General features: G+C 43.1%; 1 protein-coding gene across 1 annotated transcript; it reads right to left on the minus strand.

Moving 5' to 3' along the window:
* Nucleotides 1-416: 416 nt before the first annotated feature.
* Nucleotides 417-17,773, minus strand: gc2 (guanylyl cyclase 2). Its single transcript, XM_054747467.2, has 23 exons — nt 17,317-17,773; nt 15,771-15,899; nt 15,450-15,629; nt 14,967-15,084; nt 14,392-14,693; nt 14,171-14,302; nt 13,676-13,779; nt 13,411-13,529; nt 13,106-13,190; nt 12,903-12,999; nt 12,648-12,770; nt 11,411-11,491; nt 10,819-10,995; nt 6,162-6,318; nt 5,361-5,510; nt 4,937-5,085; nt 4,646-4,809; nt 4,380-4,572; nt 4,116-4,290; nt 3,030-3,128; nt 2,781-2,875; nt 2,575-2,660; nt 417-516 (listed from the first exon to the last, which is right to left on the minus strand). The coding sequence occupies exons 1-23, from the start codon at nt 17,701-17,703 to the stop codon at nt 417-419; spliced, it is 3,402 nt and encodes a 1,133-aa protein (XP_054603442.2). The 5' UTR covers nt 17,704-17,773.
* Between the last annotated feature and the right edge of the window lie 4,079 nt (nt 17,774-21,852).

The following is a 21,852-nucleotide window of genomic DNA, read 5'->3' on the forward strand; positions in this document are numbered from 1 at the left end:
AAAAGAGAAGTTTCTTTTTCCTACGGACAAGATCCCCACATTCCCCATCTGAACTGCCTTTAGATATTCTTGCTTTTGTTTGTTTTTCCTTGAATCTTGATGCAACCCTTTTCAAAATCTCACAAGAAATCTTCAGCTAGCGGCTTGCAACATGAAACTAGTTAGTCAGATGTGAGTGATTATGCAAACAACAAAGGGCTTCTTATATAAGCCAAGTTATGACCAGCTCTTTCTTGTTGTAGCCAAGTTTTCTTCCTAAACTTTGAAAGGGTTTCATTCAAGATGCATCAAAGTTTAAACAAACAGCAATAACAGCATAAGACAGTTCATCCCCAGGCTATGTTTGCCAAAGGACGAGTCACGTTGCCAACTTGGCCAGTAATGTTATACATTGTTTGGTAATGCATAACATTACCTCAGTTTTTCTTCTTTGCAAGTTGTTCCTGCTGTTGTTTCGCGGCTTTCCGTTTCTTGTACTGGGCTATCTCGGCCATCTGCAGACCATGGGCCATTTGCCTGTTGAGATGAAGTGAACACCATGATCACAGCGCGCGCGAACAGTTCAAGTCTTTTAAAAAGTTCTACATCATGAAACTTAGACAACCCCTTAGCTTCAAGCTAATGAAGGCACTCCATTGAGACCATCAGTACTTAGATGGCAAAAGATCTCTGCTATGCAGCTACCAGATTACTTTGGACAAACTTTATCCTCTCATTCACTCACTTATTTTCAAAACCACTTAATCCTCAGTGGGGTCATGGGGAGCTGGTGCCTCCTGGACAGATCTTCAGTCAATCACATACACATAGACAAACAACCAATCACACATTCACCCACACTTTGCGACAATAATGAGATACAGGGCAACAACCACCTTCCATCCGTCAGTGCGTTTACATGCAGCCAGTAACCATTTCAAAACCCGAATATTCACAATAACCCGGTTCCGCAGGTCCTTCTAAACACCGCCAAAAACCCGGATATGCTCATAACCGGGTTTTTAAAAACCCGGTTACTACACCTGGGCTAACCCTTTTCTAACCCGAATGTTTGGTCGTGTAAACGCATACCGGGATACCCTCATCAAAGCGTGTGTTCTGCGCATGCTCTGTTCGCAAGGAATCTTGATCTTTTGAGTAGCGGGATGTCTTGTATGCGCCAGAACACCGGAAGTAAACAACAAGTCGGGAGCAAAATGGCGAGTCGCGGCACAGCACCACACTTTTGGAGTGACGAAGAAACTAAGGCGCAAAGAAACGCGGTCGCTATCTCTTCCGAACTGGGAAACATGTTGTTGTTTTCACGGATACCGGAAAAAGAAGAACCGGAAATGACGCATATTGCGTCTGGACGTAGTCCATACATCCTGACGCTACCCAAACGTCCGCATTTAAATCGGGTTATGCAAGTTAGAGGTAACTCTTTCTATTTATGCTTGTAAACGGGTTATTCTGATCAACTCAGAAACCCGAATACTGACCTTAACCCGATCATAACCCGGATATTGGCTGCATGTAAACGTACTCAGTGAGAGATGAAATGTAACTGGATCTATCAGAATGACTATGACCCCAAACACATCGCCCAGCAATGAAAGAGTGGCTATGTAAAAAACGATTCAAGGCACTGCAGTGGCCAATCTCCAGACCCCAATCCAACTGAGAATCTGTAGTGTAGAGGGAGTCAAAAATCTGTTTTGCCCACTGATATCCACAAAACATCACAGCTGTAGAGAATATCTGCGTGGAAGAATGGGCCAAAATGTCAGCAATAGTGTGTGCAAACCTAGTGAAGACCTGTTGAAAATGTTTGACCTCTGTCTTTGCCAGACGAGGTTGAATTAAAGTATTGAGGTGATCTTTTGTTACTGATCAAACATTTATTTTCTGCGTGAATTTACAAATTATTTTATTTGAAAAAATAAAAACATTCATTGATATTTTGGGGATTTTTTTACTTTCTGTCTCTTACAGCTGAAGTGTATGTTTGATGAAAGTGACAGACATCTCTCAGTGGGACAGCTTGCACAATTGGTGGCTACCAAATATGTTTTAGCTCCACTGTAGAAGGAAATGTGAGGCAATGGTGCATTTAAACGTTAGCTTTCCATGGGAAAATCAAGACATTTTTCCCTGAAAGTTCCTCAGAGAGATTCAACTGAATACCGCAGAGTCCCAACTCATAAGGGATTTTTCAAACTTCACCGATGTGGTCTTTTACAACTAGAGCCATCTCAGCATGTGGAAGTATCTGTTTACGTAATCAGACTTACTAACTTCTGATAAAGTACAGATGTTGACAAAATAACAGCATCTAAAGTTAAGGTCTTGTTACAGCTTTGTTCAAAAAATAAAGTCCATTCTAGGACATCTAGATCAACTACATGGGCTTGATCATGGCTAATTTTACAACCAAATTCAAATGTAAAGCTAGAAACTTCTTAAAAAACCAGTGCAGGACTCAGAATGTAGAACAACGTAGGACAGAGGTTGAGAAAAAGAGGTAAAAGGAGCAAAGGAGGAGTAAGGAGGGAAAGCAAACATGGGAGGAACATGAAGAAAACTCATTCCTACCCAGACTTGAGTTCTGGAGGAACAGGCAGAGGTTTGGTAAACCCATCTCTTCCTACAAGCCAGTATGTCTCTTCTATTCCCTTTCCCTAAAAAAAAAAAAAAAAAACAAAACAAAAAAAACAATAACAAAAAACAGAAATACAAGCTAACATTTTTTTCACAATGGCAAATTTTATTTCTGTTGCTGTCATGTTGAGGACATGTACCCTAACTTCTGTCCTTCTTCTTAACTCCAACTGGTAGCCAAGATTGAGTTCCCTCAGAACCTTGACGGTACTCTGGTGGACGTGAATCCTGTAGGCTGTTGAACAAACAAAGACCAAAAAGTGATAGCTTTCAGGTTGTGGATTAAGGAGACGTTTGGTGAACAAACATTTCTTACATTTTGTTAAGTTTGCCTTTTTGTCTGGTCAGTTCACACATAAGCACTCGGTCAGTTGTTTTGATTAACTTACGCATCCCGCTGGACTCCATACGAGAGGCAGTAGTTACTGTGTCTCCAAACAGACAGTAGCGCGGCATCGTGAGACCCACCACACCTGCTACACACGGACCTACAGCCCAGCACATACGTACAATCAACATCTTATGACCTTGAAGAGCAGCACTTGGACTTACTCCTGGTTCACATGGCAAGACAATTCCGACACTTTTTGTCCGATTCCAACCCCTCCCGACAGTCTTAAGGTTGGTAGGATTGGTAGGACAAGGGATTCTCTGGTCTGCTCAGACGGATGTCAGGACCACTTCAATGAAAAATCTGGGAAATTCAACATGTTGAACTATCTTGGTCCGACACCACAGTGTGCATGTGTAGCCTGTTTCATGTGATGTGTAGCCAATAAGAAAGTGAGGAGACTCAAGCATGCTCCAAGGAGCAAGGTGGATCCAAATATTTGATCATAGTTATTTACTCTGAAATCAGGTTTGGTCGCGTTAGGTTTTGCATGATTTCTCATCTAACCTGGGAAATTACGTGAGTGAGGTTTGTTTGTACAGTGTGTTGTCTTTGCCACATGGCCGCACACCACACTCTGTAAGATCAAAACTTTTATATCCGTGATATATATTTGTTGATATATACAACATGCCCTATAGGTTATAAATTGAAAGTCGCTTTGGATAAAAGCGTCTGCCAAATAAATAAACATAAACATATACATTTTTTATCACTATGTACGTGGTCTCTCGAGTTCTGAAAATCTGCCGTCAATCCAAAAATCTTGCCAGGTGGACTGGGCCTTAAAGAGATCATTTCACTTCTAAAGAGCTGTCCTTTCACATTTGATTAGCAAGATTCCAATCTTCTGCTCCATTACTAAAACTCCCCTACATGGGGCAAGAGCTGATTGCTAACCCACGTTTGGTGATCCATTCTTTACTTGGTTAGGGTTGGGAGTACTGACCCTGAATCATGATATTCTCTCTCCTTTCTAGCACTTACACTTCTCTAACTCCTGGGCTATGTAAAGTTCAGGTCATCTCAATGTCTAAAAGGTAACTGAACACCCCAAAAACCAAAAAGCCCCATTGTCTCCCACCTGTGTGGAGTCCTATGCGTATTCTCACAGGAACATCAGGCATGTGTCTCATTTTGAACGATCCCACAGCACTGAGAATGTCGAGAGACATGTTGGCAATTTCCGCTGCATGGCGGTTGCTGTTGGGAACAGGTACACCTGAAGCCACCATGTAGGCATCACCAATCGTCTCCACCTAAAGCAGAACACCAGAGAATAAGAAACAAGTCATCATCAAAGATTTGCTCTTGTAGCCAGAACTGAAGTAAACTAAGCAACGATTACCTTGTAGACATCGTGGTTTCCTATGATGGCATCAAAAAGTGTGTAGAGGTCGTTTAAGAGGTCAACCACGTTAATTGGTTCACTGTTGGCTGAGATGGTGGTAAAACCAACAATGTCACTGAAATAGAGTGACACGTTGTCGAAGTATTCTGGTACCACTGTCCCACCCACCATCAAAGCTTCTGCCACAGACCTGGTGGAAGAAGATCCAGGTTTATTATCTATACATGTATTAACATGGCCGAAACAAAACAATCAAAACCTACGGAGGCAGCATCTGAGTTAGAAGCTTCTCTGTTTTCTGTTTTTCTATCTCCAGCTCCTCTGTTCGCTCCCGAATCAGCTCCTCCAGGTTAGAGGAGTACTGCTCCAACATCCTCAGCATGGAGTCGATGATGTTGGTCTTCTTTCCTTTGTTGATGTTCTTAAACTGACCATAGATTGAAACCATTATGTTCAAATTAGTGTTTCAGACATATTTTTTTCTAAATTAAATTAGGTATGTCTAGTCCAAAACGGTAGTAGAAGAAATAAAGAAAGTAGAGCTGCATTCAAACCTGATCAAAGATCTCCTCAAACGTCGGTCTTTTGTCTGGTTGTTCATTCCAGCACTGTTTCATCAGCTGGATGCACTCCATCGGCGCGTAATCCGGACTGACCACCGGACGACACAAAGGAGGAGGTTTACGTAGCCTTTCTAAGATTACTAAAGCACACAAAACATCACTTGTATGTGGATTCCAACTGTAATTAGAAGTCATAATTGGCTTACTGCCATGACACATCCTCAGGGCTGGATTATGTTTACAGAGGCCCCTGGGCACAGAGTTTGAAATCCCTCCCCACCATCCCCCTCATATTTAATGGGTTAGATTGATTGACACATCAAAAATTCTCTCAAATCAAAGCATGCTCTGCAACTCTATATAATGCTAGTAGGACACATAAATCTGTGTTTAACACAAGCAGAAACCAATTCACCTGCGTCAGACATGTCTAACATGCAGAATGGAGGTCCTCTAATCACCACCTCTTGCATGATGATGGAAAAGCTGTAAACATCACCAGGCAGAGTTCCATGGAGTCCTGGCTGTCCACTCCTAAGTATCTCAGGAGCAGTCCACAACAGCTCTGGAACAACCAGTAAAGGGTTTACTTTCTGACTTTAACACAATACAACAATACCAGTTAGAGAGCTGTGAAGGACAGTTTTAGTTTTATCCCACTCTTAATAAATTTCTAACCATTACTGCCCACTCCCACAACCTGTTTTTGTCACTGACTCCTACAATGTTTGCATCTAACCCTACCTCCACCCACAGATGCATTGTTTAATAAAGCACAAGGACATGTATTACAATCATTTGTGGACATGGAGAAACATGTTGTGTTTCATTTCAGAAGAACAAGCATTCCTACATATAAGATTTTCCGTCCTTTTCTGTAAGTTAATACAAGCCAGTCTTAATTTTACTACCAACGTCAGCTGTAATCTCCATCCAACTGACGATGTTGGGACTAACAGATTGTATTTTACCAGCCTGCTTCCACCCACAGAAGTATTACAACCGCTAGCGTCAGCTAGATTTGAGCTTGCAAGACCCCAGTCCCAATGCAGGCTCTGTTTTTTGTAGTCTCCATCCAACCCCTTCAAGTCAACCCATGTTCAAGAGATTTGCGGCGGGGTACCAGTCCCTTACTCTAATACAAATGCTAAGTAAACGTTTTTATTTCAGGTGCGAACGGAAAAGAGAAGGGTGAAAAAATCCCAGTCAACCTCACCTTCTGGACGTGCCTCAACAAACAGGAACCTCTGTGACTCCAGGACCTCGTTGTAGCCATAGTCTGTCACCTTGAGGACAAATCGCCCATCTACCACACAGTTACGAGACTTTAGACGAGTGTGACACACCCCGTGATGATGAAGGTACTTCATACCCTGAGGAAAAAAATCACCAAAATGTATGATCTGACCAAGTTCAATAGTTTGTTCAACATCTTTTCAGTGGCCTCTAGTAGAAATGAATACCTTGTCAGTCTTTCTCTGAGGTAAAAAAGCTCTCATGCTCCTGTTTCAGGAAGTAGAAGATCTTTAGAGGAGTGGGGGGGCAAAAACAGCAGGATTTGGAGTCTTTTAGCACCGGGAACTTGTTGCGTCACTGCCCTAATGCTCGTGAACCGTCACCTTATCATGGTAGAGGAGTTTGAGTGCCCTAATGATCCTAGGAGCTATGTTGTCTGGAGCACTTTGTGCCCCTGGTAGGGTCTCCTATGACAAATTGGTCTTAGGTGAAGGGTGAACGGTTCAGAGGATCTTTCATGGATGTAAATTCAAAGAGTCGGAGTACCTGGCCCGGAGGGTTACCGGGGTCCCACCCTGGAGCCAGGCCTGGGGTTGGGGCCCGTGAGCGAGCTCCTGGTGGCTGGGCTTTCGCCCATGGGGCCCGGCCGGGCCCAGCCTGAACCGGATACATGGGCTCATCCAACTGTGGACCCACCACCCGCAGGAGGAACATGAAGGGTCCGGTGCAGCGTGGATCGGGTGGCAGACCAAGGCGGGAGCCTTGGCGGTCCCATCCCCAGACAAGGAAACTGGATTTTGGGACATGGAACGTCACCTCGCTGGCAGGGAAGAAGCAGGAGCTTGTAGCAGAGGTTGAGCGGTACTGACTAGATATAGCCGAACTCACCTCGACACATAGCATTGGATCTGGAACCCAAGTCCTTGAGAGGGGTTGGACACTCTTCTTTGCTGGAGTTGCTCCGGGTGAGAGGCGGAGGGCTGGGGTTGGCTTTTTGTTAGTCCCAAGACTCTCTGCCTGTGTGTTGGTGTTTAACCCGGGGGACGAGAGGGAAGCTTCCCTGCACCTTTGGGTCGGCGAACGTGTCCTGACTGTTGTTTGTGCTTATGGGCCAAATATCAGTTCAGGGTACCCACCCTTTTTGGAGTCCCTGGGATGAGTGCTCCATCACGGGACTCCATTGTCCTGCTGGGGGACTTCAATGCTCACATAAGCAATGACAGCTTGACCTGGAGGGGTGTGATTGGGAGGAACTGATTGGCCTGATCTAAACTCGAGTGGTGTTTCGTTATTGGAATTCTGTGCAAGCCGCAGTTTGGCCATAACGAATACCGTGTTCGAACATAAGGATGCCCATCGGTACACTTGGTACCAGGGCAGCCTAGGTCGCAGGTCAATGATAGACTGTAGTCGTATCATCTGACCTGCGGCCGTATGTTTTGGACACCTGAGTGAAGAGAGGAGTGGAGCTGTAAACTGATCCCCACCTGGTGGTGAGTTGGATCAGATGGCAGGGGAAGATGCCGCGTAGACCTGGCAGACCCAAACGCATAGTGAGGGTCTGCTGGGAACACTTGGCAGAAGAACCTGTCAAGACGGTTTTCAAATCCCACCTCCGGCAGAGCTTTGACTGCATCCCGAAAGCAGTGGGGGGACATTGACTCCGAGTGGGCCTTGTTCCACTCTGCGAATGTTGAGGCGGCTGTTGCTAGCTGTGGTCGCAAGGTGGCCGGTGCCAGTCGTGGTGGCAACCCCCGTACCCACTGGTGGACACCAGAGGTTCGGGGAGCCGTAAGGCTGAAGAAGGAGGTCTACAGGGCGTGGCTGGTCTGTGGGTCTCCAGAAGCAGCAGACAGGTACCGGATAGCCAAGCGAGGTGCAATAGTGGCAGTTGCCAAGGCAAAATCTCGGGCGTGGGAGGAGTTTGGTGAGGCCATGGAGAAAGACTATCAATCGGCTCCAAAGAGGTTCTGGCAAACTGTCCGGCGCCTCAGGAGAGGAAGGCAGCAACTCGCTCCCACTGTTTACAGTGGGGATGGGGAGCTGCTGACGTCAACTGGGGCTTTAGTCGGACGGTGGAAGGAATACTTTGAGGAGCTCCTCAATCTCACCTATGCACATTCCGAGGAGGAACCAGAGCCGGGAGACCTGGGGATGGACTGTCCAATCTCGGGGGCAGAAGTTGCTGAGGTAGTCAAACAACTACACAGCGTCGGAGCCCTGGGGGCGGATGAGATTCGTCCTGGGTATCTCAAGGCTATGGATGTTGTAAGGCTGTCATGGTTGACACGTCTCTGCAACATTGCGTGGTCATCTGGGGCAGTTCCTGTGGAGTGGCAGACCGGGGTGGTGATCCCCATCTTTAAGAAGGGTGACCTGAGGGTGTGTTCCAACTATAGGGGGATCACACTCCTCAGCCTCCCTGGAAAGGTCTACTCTAAGGTACTGGAGAGGAGGGTCCGATCGATAGTTGAATCTCAGATTGAGGAGGAGCAATGTGGTTTTCATCCTGGCCGTGGAACTGTGGACCAGCTCTATACCCTTGCAAGGGTGATGGAGGGGGCATGGGAGTTTGCACAACCAATCCACATGTGTTTTGTGGATTTGGAGAAGGCTTCTGATCGTGTCCCCAGGGGCACTCTGTGGGGGACGCTCCAGGAGTATGGGGTGGGTGGCTTTCTGTTAAGGGCCATTCAGTCCCTTTACCAGAGGAGCGTGAGTTTGGTCCACATAGCCGGTAGTAAGTCAGACCTGTTCCTGGTGAGGGTTGGACTCCACCAGGGCTGCCTTTGTCACCGGTTCTGTTCATTACCTTTATGGACAGAATTTCTAAGCGTAGCCGTGGTGTGGTGTGTGTCAAGTTTGGTGGCCGGAGAATCTCGTCTCTGCTTTTTGCGGATGATGTGGTCCTCCTAGCTTCAACCAGGTCTGACCTCCAGCTCTTGCTGGGTAGGTTCGCGGCCAAGTGTGAAGCAGCTGGGATGAGGATCAGCACCTCCAAATCTGAGACCATGTTTCTCGACCGGAAAAGGGTGGCTTGCCAACTCCGGGTCGGGGGAGAGGTCCTACCTCAAGTGGAGGAGGTTAAGTATCTTGGGGTCTTGTTCACGAGTGCAGGTAGGAGGGATCGGGAGATTGACAGGCGGATTCGTTCAGCGTCTGCAGTGATGCGGACCCTGAGCCGATCTGTCATGGTGAAGAGGGAGCTGAGCCAGAAAGCCGGGCTCTCGATTTACAGGTCGATCTACGTCCCAGTCCTCACCTATGGTCATGAGCTTTGGGAAATGACCGAAAGAACGAGATTGCGGATACAAGCGGCCGAAATGAGTTTCCTCTGTAGGGTGGCTGGGCTCAGCCTTAGAGATAGGGTGAGGAGCTCGGACATTCGGGAGGGACTCAGAGTAGAACCGCTGCTCCTCCGGATCGAAAGAAGCCAGTTGAGGTGGTTTGGGCATCTGGTCAGGATGCCTCCTGGACGCCTCCCCGGGGAGGTGTTTCAGGCATGTCCTGCCGGCATGAGGCCCCCGGGTCAACCCAGGACACGTTGGAGAGTTTACATCTCCAATCTGGTCCGGGAATGCCTTGGGGTCCTGCCGGAGGAGCTGGTGGAGGTGGCCGAGGAGAGGATGGTCTGGAGCTCCCTAGTTGGGATGCTGACCCCGCGACCCGGACCCGGATAAGCGGAGGAAGAGGAAGACGACGACAACAACTTCTAAGTAGTCCTTTTCACACTGGGAGATTCTTGGCCTTGGCATGGCTTCCTCGCTGTGCTCTTCGTTGGGCTTGCAAGATCACATAATGCCTCAAGACTTCAAAGTAAAATCCAATCTGCCATTAACCCAAACAGAAGGAAATCATGTTTGATATATTGCAGTTATGGAAAGATACTGGGAGTAAATTAGCCATTGGGTCACATGTAAGCTACATACAAATGAAATTGCATTGCTGCATTGCTTTTATTTTGAAAATAACTGGGGATTTCACACTGAAACCGTGTGTGATTTCTGGTCTAGCCCTATGTTAACTGTGAAAAACAATGTGTCCCAGAGGCGGCAAAAACAGAACCCAATCCAATATTTAGCGGTGCGGCGTGCCGCTTCTGGGACACACCTGAAACTTGTTGCGTCACTGCTGGTTTGAAACATTCCATAGACTATAATGGATGCTGTTTGAAGCAGTGACGTTCTGCTGCCTTTCCGCTCCGCTAATGCTTTCTGTGTGAAACCGGGGTAACGCAACTCTACCACTGCTTAATTTTCTCCACAAAATTGATGTTTATCTCCATAAGTAACACAAGCCTGGAGGAGTTCTGCTGTGTGGTGGAGTTGCTAATGCTAATGGTTAGCTTCTACTACTAGACATGCTCTGGTTTTTCCTGCATTCTAAACCAACATCAGCTTTCCTCTTCTTGAGTCAATATGGAAGGGTCCATTAATGCTAATTTTCAGTGTGACATAGATCTGTGTGGCTTCTTCTTTCCCAGTCTATTTTCTACCTATGGCTAATGCAGAAAATAAGGGTAGAAGACTATTTTCATTTCCATTTTTAGTAGTAAAGAAAAATAAAGGGTTTTATGCCATGTTTTCCCTGATTGTATTGAGTTGAGTTTTACTTTCCTCCTAAACGCCAAAATGTACCTTTATCAGATCTAAGAGCAAAGACGACTTGAACATCCAGTCCAGTTTGACGTCGTCATTCAACAGCAGGTCCTCCAGGCTGCCTCTGGAGCAGAACTCAGTCACAATGGCGAACACGCCACAGTCGTGAAAGAAGCCCAGGAAAGGGTTGACATTCTCATGACGCATGTCCTTCATCTGCAGAAAGAATACGTCATTTGGATCAACACCTGTGACATGACAGATTTGCATTCCCTTTTCAGTGTTTAGTTAAAATGTGAGTTTAACCAAAAATTGGGACAAATGTTGTAAGGAGGTTAATTTGTTGGATTACCAAAAATAATGACATTTCCTTTAAAAATTTTGCTGACTTCTATGGTAACAGTTATTTGTACATACCAGAAAAAACAAACTCTATACTTCTTTAATCCTGCTATAGCAAAAATATATTTGGTTTTAAACCTTTCTTTTTAAAAAGTATTATGCTGACTGCTTTTGTTTGTGTGAAGTTACTAGTTGCAAAATTGTCCTTTCACCAAAACAATGGGTTTGGATTGCTTCTCGCACTAATGGCTGAGCATGATCCTCAATGTGTTTCAACAATGTCCCGTACCAGCTGGAACACATCACTGGTTTTGGGGTTGATGTTGCCAAATTTCCCATTAGGAAGCCTCTTCAGCCAAGCCCAGTCCCCCTGGTGGAGAAATCGTAAAATAAACATACATTTGATGAATGCAGGCCAGTTTAGAAGAAATTGAATTTAGCCAGGAGAAATTTGTACATCATAAACTGTCTAACCCTTCTTTTAACCCTCTCACTGTCCTAATGGGTGTGACCCCGTGAGGAAAGTTGAACATTGAGCAGGATTGATGGTTTTTCCCTTGGGTCCATATGGCAGGGGTGAGGAGTGAGCACCACCTCACCCCTGCCACGTGAACCTCAAAAGGTAAATCATCAATCCTGCTCAATGGTCAACTTTCCTCGCGGGGTCACCCATTAGGACACTGGGAGGGTTAAGGGATTTGCTGTGATTGAGCGATTGTTGACAAACTGTGGACCACCATTTTAGTGTTTTCTGTCTGTGGCTGCGTATGATAAATATTACATTATTCTTTTGGTTGGTTATAAAAAAGCATGAGGGGTCTATGCATGTGCTCATTCGTCTTTTAGAAAACTCTCTGATGAACTATTCAGTGGATAAGAATGTCTTACAGCTACATTTACGACTCTACATTTTGGGAACAACCCAATTCAAGATGGCCGACAGTGACGTGGCTGAGTCCTTATAAAGTACTTAAAAATTAAGACTTCTCTCTGGCATTTTATTAAAATTCACACAAGAAAAACTGAACAATCTTTCTGACAAAATCCAGAGTTGCTTGGATATGGTCATATTTATAGTAAACGTAAGATCAGTATGACGCAGCTTAGTTCTCACATGTACATATACTTTTTTTTGCCAACTTGACTCAATGCTTGTATGCTCTTGGCATGTTAAACTTAGAAACAGCTGATTCCCATCGGAATCTCCAATTCTTGGAAAATGTTCAGGTTTTTATTTTGGCATAAAGATAAAAAGAAATTACAAGAGATAATGCTTTGGTCTGCTTTCAGCATTTTCAAACTGAAAAGAAGAATAAGTCAACAAACTTTTCGACTCCATCATTACAGCGAAATTGACACGAGCCTAAACAAAAATGATTTTAAATATAGAGTAAGATATGGCCTAAAAGTCATCCTAACACATATTCTCGGCTCTATGCTTGATCTTTGTTTGAATCTCTGTCACGAACTAAATTCTGGGCTTTTGATTCGCGTTAATTATTTTACAACATCCCTGGCTGACTCACCTCAAAAATGACCACATTAGAGTTCTCGTATGTGGCTGGGGACTGGGAGGAGATGGATGTGTTGATGCTACGTTCAGATACGCTTCTGCCAGCGCTGGTGTGGCTGTCATCCAGACTCAGCTTCTGCAGGAAGGAAAGTGTTTGTAGTATGTGCATGTTTTTAAGTTGGAAGCCAGTCTGTGGGTTTCATTTCTTAAGATCACCAAGACCAGATTTTCAGCCAAACCAAATAAAAGTGGCGTTTAGAACTCTGACCTTGTTGCTTAGAGATGGATTAATAAATGTGACATCATCAAGAGTCAGCAGAATCTTGTTGGGACCTCTGACCATTCGAATCTGATTGATTCGTCGTCTGGGAAACAAGAGATAAACGTGAATAAAAAGTTGCAAATGCATATCTGTCCTTGTTGCTTGAGACCTTAGGCTGCTTTAGTGAAATTGTCTTTGTGATTATGTACCTGATGCAGTACAATAGGAAGGCAGCTAAAACAGAAGCAGCAATGGAACCAACGAACATGCTGAAGGTCAACAACAGATCAACACCTGCCAAAGAAAACAAACAAAAAAACTTGTATATGTTGGTTGTTGTTATAATTGTAGATTTAATTTGTGGGAAAAAAAAATAACGGTTTACGGTTGTAATTTTTTTAACTAAACCAAAAGTAAGTTCTTAGTTGTTGTGATTGGTAAAGGTCTTCAAAACATCCAGATGTCGTGACGACACATCATTCTCTATAGATTTTCATGTTAGTCTAGTCCTCACCTCCTGAGCAGATGACTCCAGGAGTAAACCAGCAGGCAGCATCTCTTCTAGGTCCATAGCCTTTTGGGAAGTGAATTTCTTTACCCAGGAAGCGGACCATCCCAATCTCCATGTCAAGGCTATCATGGGTTATTTAGATCAGTGTTTAATTTTGTTCAGAATATCTTCTCAAACAGTTATGTCCAATTTTAAACTCAAATTCTGCATGTTTTAGATGTTTCTCTGCTGATGAAACACCAAAAATAGGACACCAGCACATGTCTACCTGTATGTTGGCATCAGATGCAAGGTGGACCCATCTGTGTCCAGGATTAGGTAGTCAAGCTGGACCTTTCCAGAGCTGCTGGTTTTGACAGAGTGGCTAAAGCCCTGCAAAGTAAACGACTAAATGGTAAATGGCCTGTATTTGAGATAGCACCTTCTAGAGTCCTGGAACCCCCCAAGGTGCTTTACAACACAATCAGTCATTCACCCATTCACACCCTGGTGGTGATGAGCTACCCTGGGGCACACCTACAGAGACTGTTTAGAGTGAAGCTATTTTGTTATGTCAGGAAGGATAAAGTAGAAAAACATGAATACAAAGGTACACGTTAGAAAACATACTTATTTTCTCAGCTAAATGAATGATAACCACTGTCCAATAACCACCTAAAAACGTGATCTTTAGTCAATGATCGCATAAACAAGATCGGGCAAAATCGGTTTCATAATTAGCGGCCTGACTCAGTAAACTTAAAAATTGCAGTCTTCTCTTTACCTGGAACTCCAAGTCACGTGTCCGTTGTGCCAGGTTTTGTCCGGACATCCATTCTCCAGACTGCCGAACATGATGCACTGCATGAGCCATGTACAGGACTGAATTGTAGATGGTACCAAACAATGGAGACACCTGCAAACCAATACCAAGGTCAGCATCTTTCCTTATGCGAGTAACACCCATGATTGCTTGTCTCCTGCCACTTCTGGTTCATGTTTGACCTGCTGAGGATTCAATGTCCTCGCCACCTCTCCTCTGTTCATGGCTTCTCTGTAGGCTTCATAGAATGACACCTTGGGAGAGTCGATGGTGATGGTCAACACAGCATCATACGCCCGCAAGAGTTTGTCATTGCTCTTTAGAGCTGGGTAGGTCACGTTGCGGTAGGGCAAGCTGTAGAGCAGAGTGTCATAGGCCACAAACACCAGGGAGCCGTCGATCATCTTCATGTCGTAGGCCGTTTCCAAGAGGAGCTTCTGGGCCGAACCACCGATCAGCGCAGAATGCATACAAAGGATCACAGCTGTGATAGGGCATAACACAGAGGATCAGAGTCAGTCAGATGACAAAGGCAACTCATTTTATATGGAAATTATTTTTATATTTTGTGGCAAACATATCTTTCATAAGCGTGACTAACACATCAAAGAAGACGAGTAAGCTTTTGTCAAAATATCAAAGAAGTTGACACATTCAGTTGGACCATTTCAATTTCAACATGTTTTTATTATGACATTAAGAAAACATCACCTAAGTAATTTAGCATATTGTATCAACTACACACAAGTACTTGCACCTCGTATTTCTTTCATCTTGCGAACCTTGGCCAGAGTTCGTCTAATGCCATGAGGTGTGTTCTCCATGAAACTAACCAGTCTCACTGGCATACCATGGCTTCTTAAGGATTCTGCCACCTAGGCAAAAAGAGGAAAAGCAAGCCAAATGGGTGTTCATGCTGCTAAAACTTCAACAAATCTGGTTTCCTTCTTTGTGATACCCCTTGTCTAGTGTTTACTTAACCCTGCCACTGTCCTAATGGGAGCGACTCCTTAAGGAAAGTTGACCATTGAGCAGGGTTGTTGGTTTATCCCTTGGGTCCATGTGGCAGGGGTGAGGAGCGAGCACCACCTCACCCCTGCCACGTGGACCTCAAGGGATAAACCATCAATCCTGCTCAGTGGTTAACTTTCCTCATGGGGTCACCCATAAAAACAGTGGGAGGGTTAAAGTGCATGTTTGATTTTCACATAGAGAGATGGGAAAAGATGGACATTCAAACCTTTGTCGCTGTATCTACCCAGATATCCTCAGAGGAAGAGATGATGCCAATGTGAGCCCACCTAAAGTAGCTCATGACGCTGTAGAGCACCCAAGTAGGGCTCGCCATAGATCTGGCGAAGGTCGGATGGATCCGGACATCGTCCAACTCGTAGCCAACACAAGCCCAAGGAAATATTGCCTTGAAGAATATTGTAGAGGCAAAACTATGATGACTAAGTCCTTATTCTAATACGCATTACATAAATGAAAATGAGTTTATCATGATGTTTAAATATTCATCATTCCTTCAAAAATCCAACATTCTCACATTTCCACCTACTTTGTTCCAGCCTTTACTCAGCAGTGAAGCCGCATCACAGTATCCAGGATTGCCAGGTCCAATGAAAGCGGAGGCTTTGGTGTGGAAACCCACAAATGCCTCAAGTCCCCGTGATGTCTCACAAGGTTCCTGAAAGAAGACATGTTAAGGTGAAACTCAAAAAATGGAATATTGAGTTTAGAATATTTAACCTTTTCACAGTATTCTAACTGTCTGAGATTTTGAATGTGGGGTTTTCGTAAGCTGTCAGCCATGATCATCATAATTATAACAAATAACGACTTGAAATATCTGAATTTGCATCTAATGAGTCTATCTGATATATTACTTTTTTGCGCCTTTTATGCTGAATTAATGAAATAAATGAATGTTTGCACCATATTCTAATTGTTGGGGATTTACTATAGCGGAACGTCTTGGCTCAATAAACCTTGTGAGTCAGGGATGTAACTTTTGTTTCAATTGCTTTGAAGGATGTGGGTGCATGCAATTGTTGGTAAAAAACAAAAAAAGTGGTATAGACAGTGAAATTTGATACTAGAGGAGAAACATGACCAATTACATCTGCACTGATGTGCAGCAATTTGATCTAATTGCACATTTACTCCTTATTAATATGATCCTTTTGTACGCAGATACTAATTTGTTATATATATCTGAAACATGGTTCTGCAACCCAACTCCAATCTGGTGTAAATGCATTGTCAGAAGGATTTTATCTTTGTGGTGCCAACAGTCTGATCTCGATTTCACATTCAAAATATCAGTGGTGCGGAACGTCACTGCTTCAAATAGAATCCATTATAGTTTATGGAGTGTTTCAAATCCGCCACGACGCGGCAATTTTCAAGCACATTCTAGAAGTGGCACGCCGCTGAAGATAGGATCGGGTTATATTTTTGCCCTGAGCTGCTTCTGGAACTCGTCAATTTCCGCAGGGAAAGGGCTAGACTGGAAATCACACACTGTTTCAGTGTAAAAACCCTGATAATTTTCAAAATAAAAGTACTGCAGCTATGCTATTTCATATATATGTCGCTCACGTGTTTTTCATGGCTTTAATCATGGCAGTGGAGAGGAACAACAACCTATATGACATCAAACAGCGATATCAAACGTGATTTCCTTCTTTTTGGTGGGCTGCATTATCAAACCATGACTTTTGAAGTCTCGTGGGTTCTTGTTATCTCATGAGTTAAGTAGGGAGCACAGCGAAGAAGTTATGCCACGGCCAAGACTCTCCCGGTGTGAAAAGGACCGCTTTGAAGTTTACGAGTGAACCGTTCCACTACCGTTTCGTGCCGCTGATACTTCCAGTGTGAAATCGAGGTGAGTCTGCAGGATAATTGGTTACATCTTACAGGTTGATTATAGTTGCATGCATGAACAGCTACTGAGAGATGTGATATGGGACTAAAACCACCAGGTGCAACACTAAATTGGGGAGATTGTCACACTTCCACTTAACTGCGTGACTCTCGAGATATCCACATACGTAAAAGAGAATTGCAAAACTTAGGATTTATTAAAGGCTTAAATCTCCCACCTGCAGCACAGCATAGTCAAACGTAGCAGCATAGGACAGCGAGCGATCTCTGTTGATGCGGCTGACAGCCAGTTGTGCTGCTACATTCGGAAAGGCCTTCCCAAAGATGGGGTCGCACCCCCACGGTCCCACTACCCCAACCTTAAACCAGGCTGCATGCGCTTGGCAGGGTAGGAAACACAGAAGGGTCAGGGGAACCAAGAGGGACTTCAGGAGCCCTTGATAGGGTGGATGGAGAAAAGTGTGGTAAAGCAAAAGAATAGAGAATTGGTACTGGGGCGATGGAACAGTGAAAGGTAGCTTTGGAGCAAGTGGACTTGATGGAACAGAGAGATGAGTGGGATTAAAGTAGAAGGAGGACAGGTGGATATCAGGAGCTTCTTCCATGTTTGAGGCAAGGAGTTGAAGGCACACTGCAGTAGAAGCTTCTCAAGTCTCACCACCTCCAGAGCTCAGGATTGTTTCTGAAACCAGAGGTTGGAAAGATTTACTGTGAAACATAAGAAGCTGTAACTTATTAAATGCACATGTGACCTTGTACATCTTGACTTATCAGAGATCTTAAATCCAAAGAATGCTACATTATTGACGTGGTGGTTTCTTTGAGTTGTTTAGGATGTTGACTGTAAAAATAATCAAGCAGCTTGGATTTTTTTAAAGGATGCTTGTGTGTTTATTGATTGTTATTTGGGTACTCTATATTAAAGATTGTTAGCTTGTTTTGATCAATCAGGTGTCCACGTCCATCCGTGAAAGGAGTTATTAGTTTTTGTGTAAAGCAGATTTCATCTTAAAAATGCCACTCTGGTTCATTACACTGGCGACTTCTGACACAGGATTCACTGAAGACAGCAAAAGACAAACTGACATTTATATTTTTACACAATAGCAAAAAAATGTGAAGATAAATTAGACAGTTAGGAAAACGCTTTCTGACCAAAATGAGACAACACATTCATACAACATTCATAACATTTTTTTAAGAGTGGCACATGCAAATACAGTTTCAACTTTTCTCAGTTTATTCCCCAACCACTGCAGTGAACAACTGAGTTTAGTAAAGCATTTCAAAAGGTCTAAACTAGTATTTTAAGGGTCATTTTTAGAAAGACTTGATGATAAAGTTGACTGATGAAAAAAAACCTCATTTATTCTATAAATTAGTCATGCAAAATCAGTTTTTTTAACTTATAGGAAATTTCCGTTTTTATTCTGGTTATCCTCCTGTCTTAAATCTATGTTAAAGTTTCCTACCGAGCATGAATGAAACAGACGAGGGTCAGGTTTAACAGGATCAGCTGTTTTCATTGCTTCTTTGTGATTTAACATCCAAAATGTCCTCAGAAGTTGTCCTGAAGATACATCCCAGTCCCTACCATACCTAACCAGTCGCTAGGTACGGTAGTCCGTGGACTCAGAGCCTACGTGTCTGTAAGACTGTACAGGACGACCTGGACATGGGGTGTGACCTGTGCTGTCAGATTAAATCAAATCCAATCAGAATCATATTATGGCTGCTCCATTATGTGACAATTGTATTTTCATTCAAGTTAGTCACCATACGTTTAGAGTGCTAATGGTACCAGAATATAATAAAATTACCATAATTATTTGAACTATGTTTAATTGCACAAAATAAATTATATGTATATATATGTGTGTGTGTATGTATGTATGTATGTATGTATGTATGCATGTGTATATATATATATATATATTATATATATATATATATATATATATATATATATATATATATATATATATATATATATATATATATATATATATATAGTCTCTCAGTTACATAATTTTGGATCCAGTTAAAGGCCACACCCCTAATACCATATCTTTCCAGTTTTTTATTTTATTCATTTATTTATTTTTTTCATTTTAACAATATTGAATTGTTAATAGTAGCATCACTTTTTTAAAGTCAATGAATATTCCAGCTGCATATTGTTTCTCATCTAAACTGTTTGTAATTTCTTCCACTGCATCAGTTATGGCCCTTGATGTTGCCCTTACTGACCTAAATACATACTGACTTTCATCAATTATTTTGTCTATCATTGTGTTTGAATGTCTTTCTAATTGGATGTAATGTATTTCATTGTCTTTAATAGGGATTTTCTTTGCTAAGTCTGGTCTGACGTCAACAAGAAACTCATTCAAATCTTCCTTAAGCGGCTGATGCAGGCCGGTGAAGACTGTTTCCACGATCTGATTGTGTTTCTAAGACAACAACTGCAAGGTTTCTCAGTAATAAAAGCTCCCCTTTAACAAAAACATTATTGTGTTTCTTCTCTACATACATGTTACAAAATTGTAAATTTCATTTGATTTAGCTGATTTCTTATTATTTATGATGTCAGAGATCAGTAAGCGCAGGACCCCTGCCGAGGCTCCCCACCCAGTCATGGCTCCAGGAGAGTGGCCTGATATCCCTTTTGTGAACAAGGTACCCTGTTTGGATGAAGGCCAAAGCTTTGTAGCAAGGTAAGGATGCAATGTGACCAACACGGACAAACCAATAAAAACAGCAACCTGGGTAATTGGTTAGAAAGTAATGATGAGCATGTACAAAACAAGCTTCTACATTATTGTTTCTTCAAGTTCCTTTCATGAACTAGATAAAACAGTCACTGAGGTGACATGCGCTGCTTCATGGCTGCAGGAACTGAAGTAGGGATAGTCTCAACCCACCACCCCACCTAGTGGACACTTACGTTGTGTTGTTTGAAGTCTATTGCATATCTGTTTGAGGTGGTTGTTTTTTTTTTTGTAGAGCAAAGCTGCCCTCCCGGCGGAGGGTAACTCTGAAGTGCCTTTTTTCCCTCCACCTGAACCAATCCTCATGTAACCCTCTTATCTCTATTAAGGTAGCGCGACTCAGGGTTGCGAATGACCACAGTCACCAATTCTTGTCATGTGTCTTGCCCATGTATGTCTGATCTCTGAATTGTGTGTACTGAAACTCTAATTTCCTTCTGGGATTAATAAAGTATCTTTGATTTGATTGATTCTTAAAGTTGACATGTTACCGGGATGATTTATTTAGAAATAATTAAGAAAATGGGTACATGCTGGATGGTTTCATAATTCCAACAATTTCACCAACATATCTGGGGATACCGAGTCAAAAGAATTCAAAGTAGTTGAATCAAAACAGATTTCTTCATCAATAAAACTAAATTGCTGGGGAATTTGAGCTTGAATAGTTTCAGTTTTGCCTATAAATTATGTCAGAAACCTCTCAGCAGTAGTCGAAGAGACTGGATGTGAAAGGTAGCTTATATATTTATATATTTTTCTGCTATGTGATAACTATGAACAACTTAATAATTACGTCAGGAACAATTATTAGTAGGAATAATAACTCTTGATGAAGACACATAAGGTGTCAAAATACTCATTTTTGTTATTTGCACCAGTAAAATTGTATACTCATTTTAATGCTCCACCTCTCCTGCTTCTCATTCTGAATGTCCTCCAGCTGTAGAGCACCAATCTGAGTGGATGGCACGTAGAGTGTTATCTTCTTCATTTTAATGATAGTTTATTGATTACTTGAATAACAATGACAGAATAAAACAAAACACAACAAAGTTTATGGTTCTAGAGTTTATAAATGTTATATTAATTTACATTCTGAGCTCTTTATCTAAATGCTTTGCAGTATAAAATATAAAACGGGCTTCAATTCCAAAGAAAAAGAAAAGTGCATGAGTTGAGCATTCAGGTCTGGTGATGACCACCAGAGTGCAGCACAGTACAGGAACCTCCACCACCCCAGTGGATCCGGTCCAGGACAGCTGGTGCTGCTTTAATAAAAACGGAGCTTACTCACTTACATTTTCACATCTTTGGCTTCCCTCAGAGTCCCATGCTTCAGCTTGAAATGTTGATAAAGTCACCATCAGATATGGCAACACATGTCCTCTGCTCTTAACTATTTATAGCATATGTGTATTAACTGGCGGCACAGTGGTTAGAGCTGTTGCCATGCGGCAAGAAGGTCCTGGGTTCGCTTCCCAGCCTGGGATCTTTCTGCATGGAGTTTGCATGTTCTCCCTGTGCATGCATGGGTTCTCTCTGGGTACTCCAGCTTCCTCCCACAGTCCAAAAAAACAAAACAAAACAAAACAAAAAAAAACATGACTGTTAGGTTAATTGGTCTGTCTAAATTGTCCTTAGGTGTGTTTGTGTGTGAGTTGCCCTGTGTGTCTCTGTGTTGCCCTGCGATGGACTGGCTCTCTGTCCAGGGTGTACCCCGCCTGACCTCTGGAGATGGGCACAAGTCCCTGCGACCCCACGTGGACAAAGCGGGTTCAGACACTGGATGGATGGATGTGTATTAACTGGTTCACATTTCTCCTCAGGTGGCCTTCTGTCACATTTTCAGCCTTTAAAGCTACACCCCCATGTATGTGACCTGAATGACAGAAGTAAAGTCTATCGTTTAAATGTTTTTTATAGTTGTTGTTGCAGCATGTGTTTTATATTAAAGCAGAGGGAGCCCAGGGCAGGCTGTCC

Source organism: Nothobranchius furzeri, chromosome 2 (assembly GCF_043380555.1).
Source record: "Nothobranchius furzeri strain GRZ-AD chromosome 2, NfurGRZ-RIMD1, whole genome shotgun sequence".
Lineage (NCBI taxonomy): Eukaryota > Metazoa > Chordata > Actinopteri > Cyprinodontiformes > Nothobranchiidae > Nothobranchius > Nothobranchius furzeri.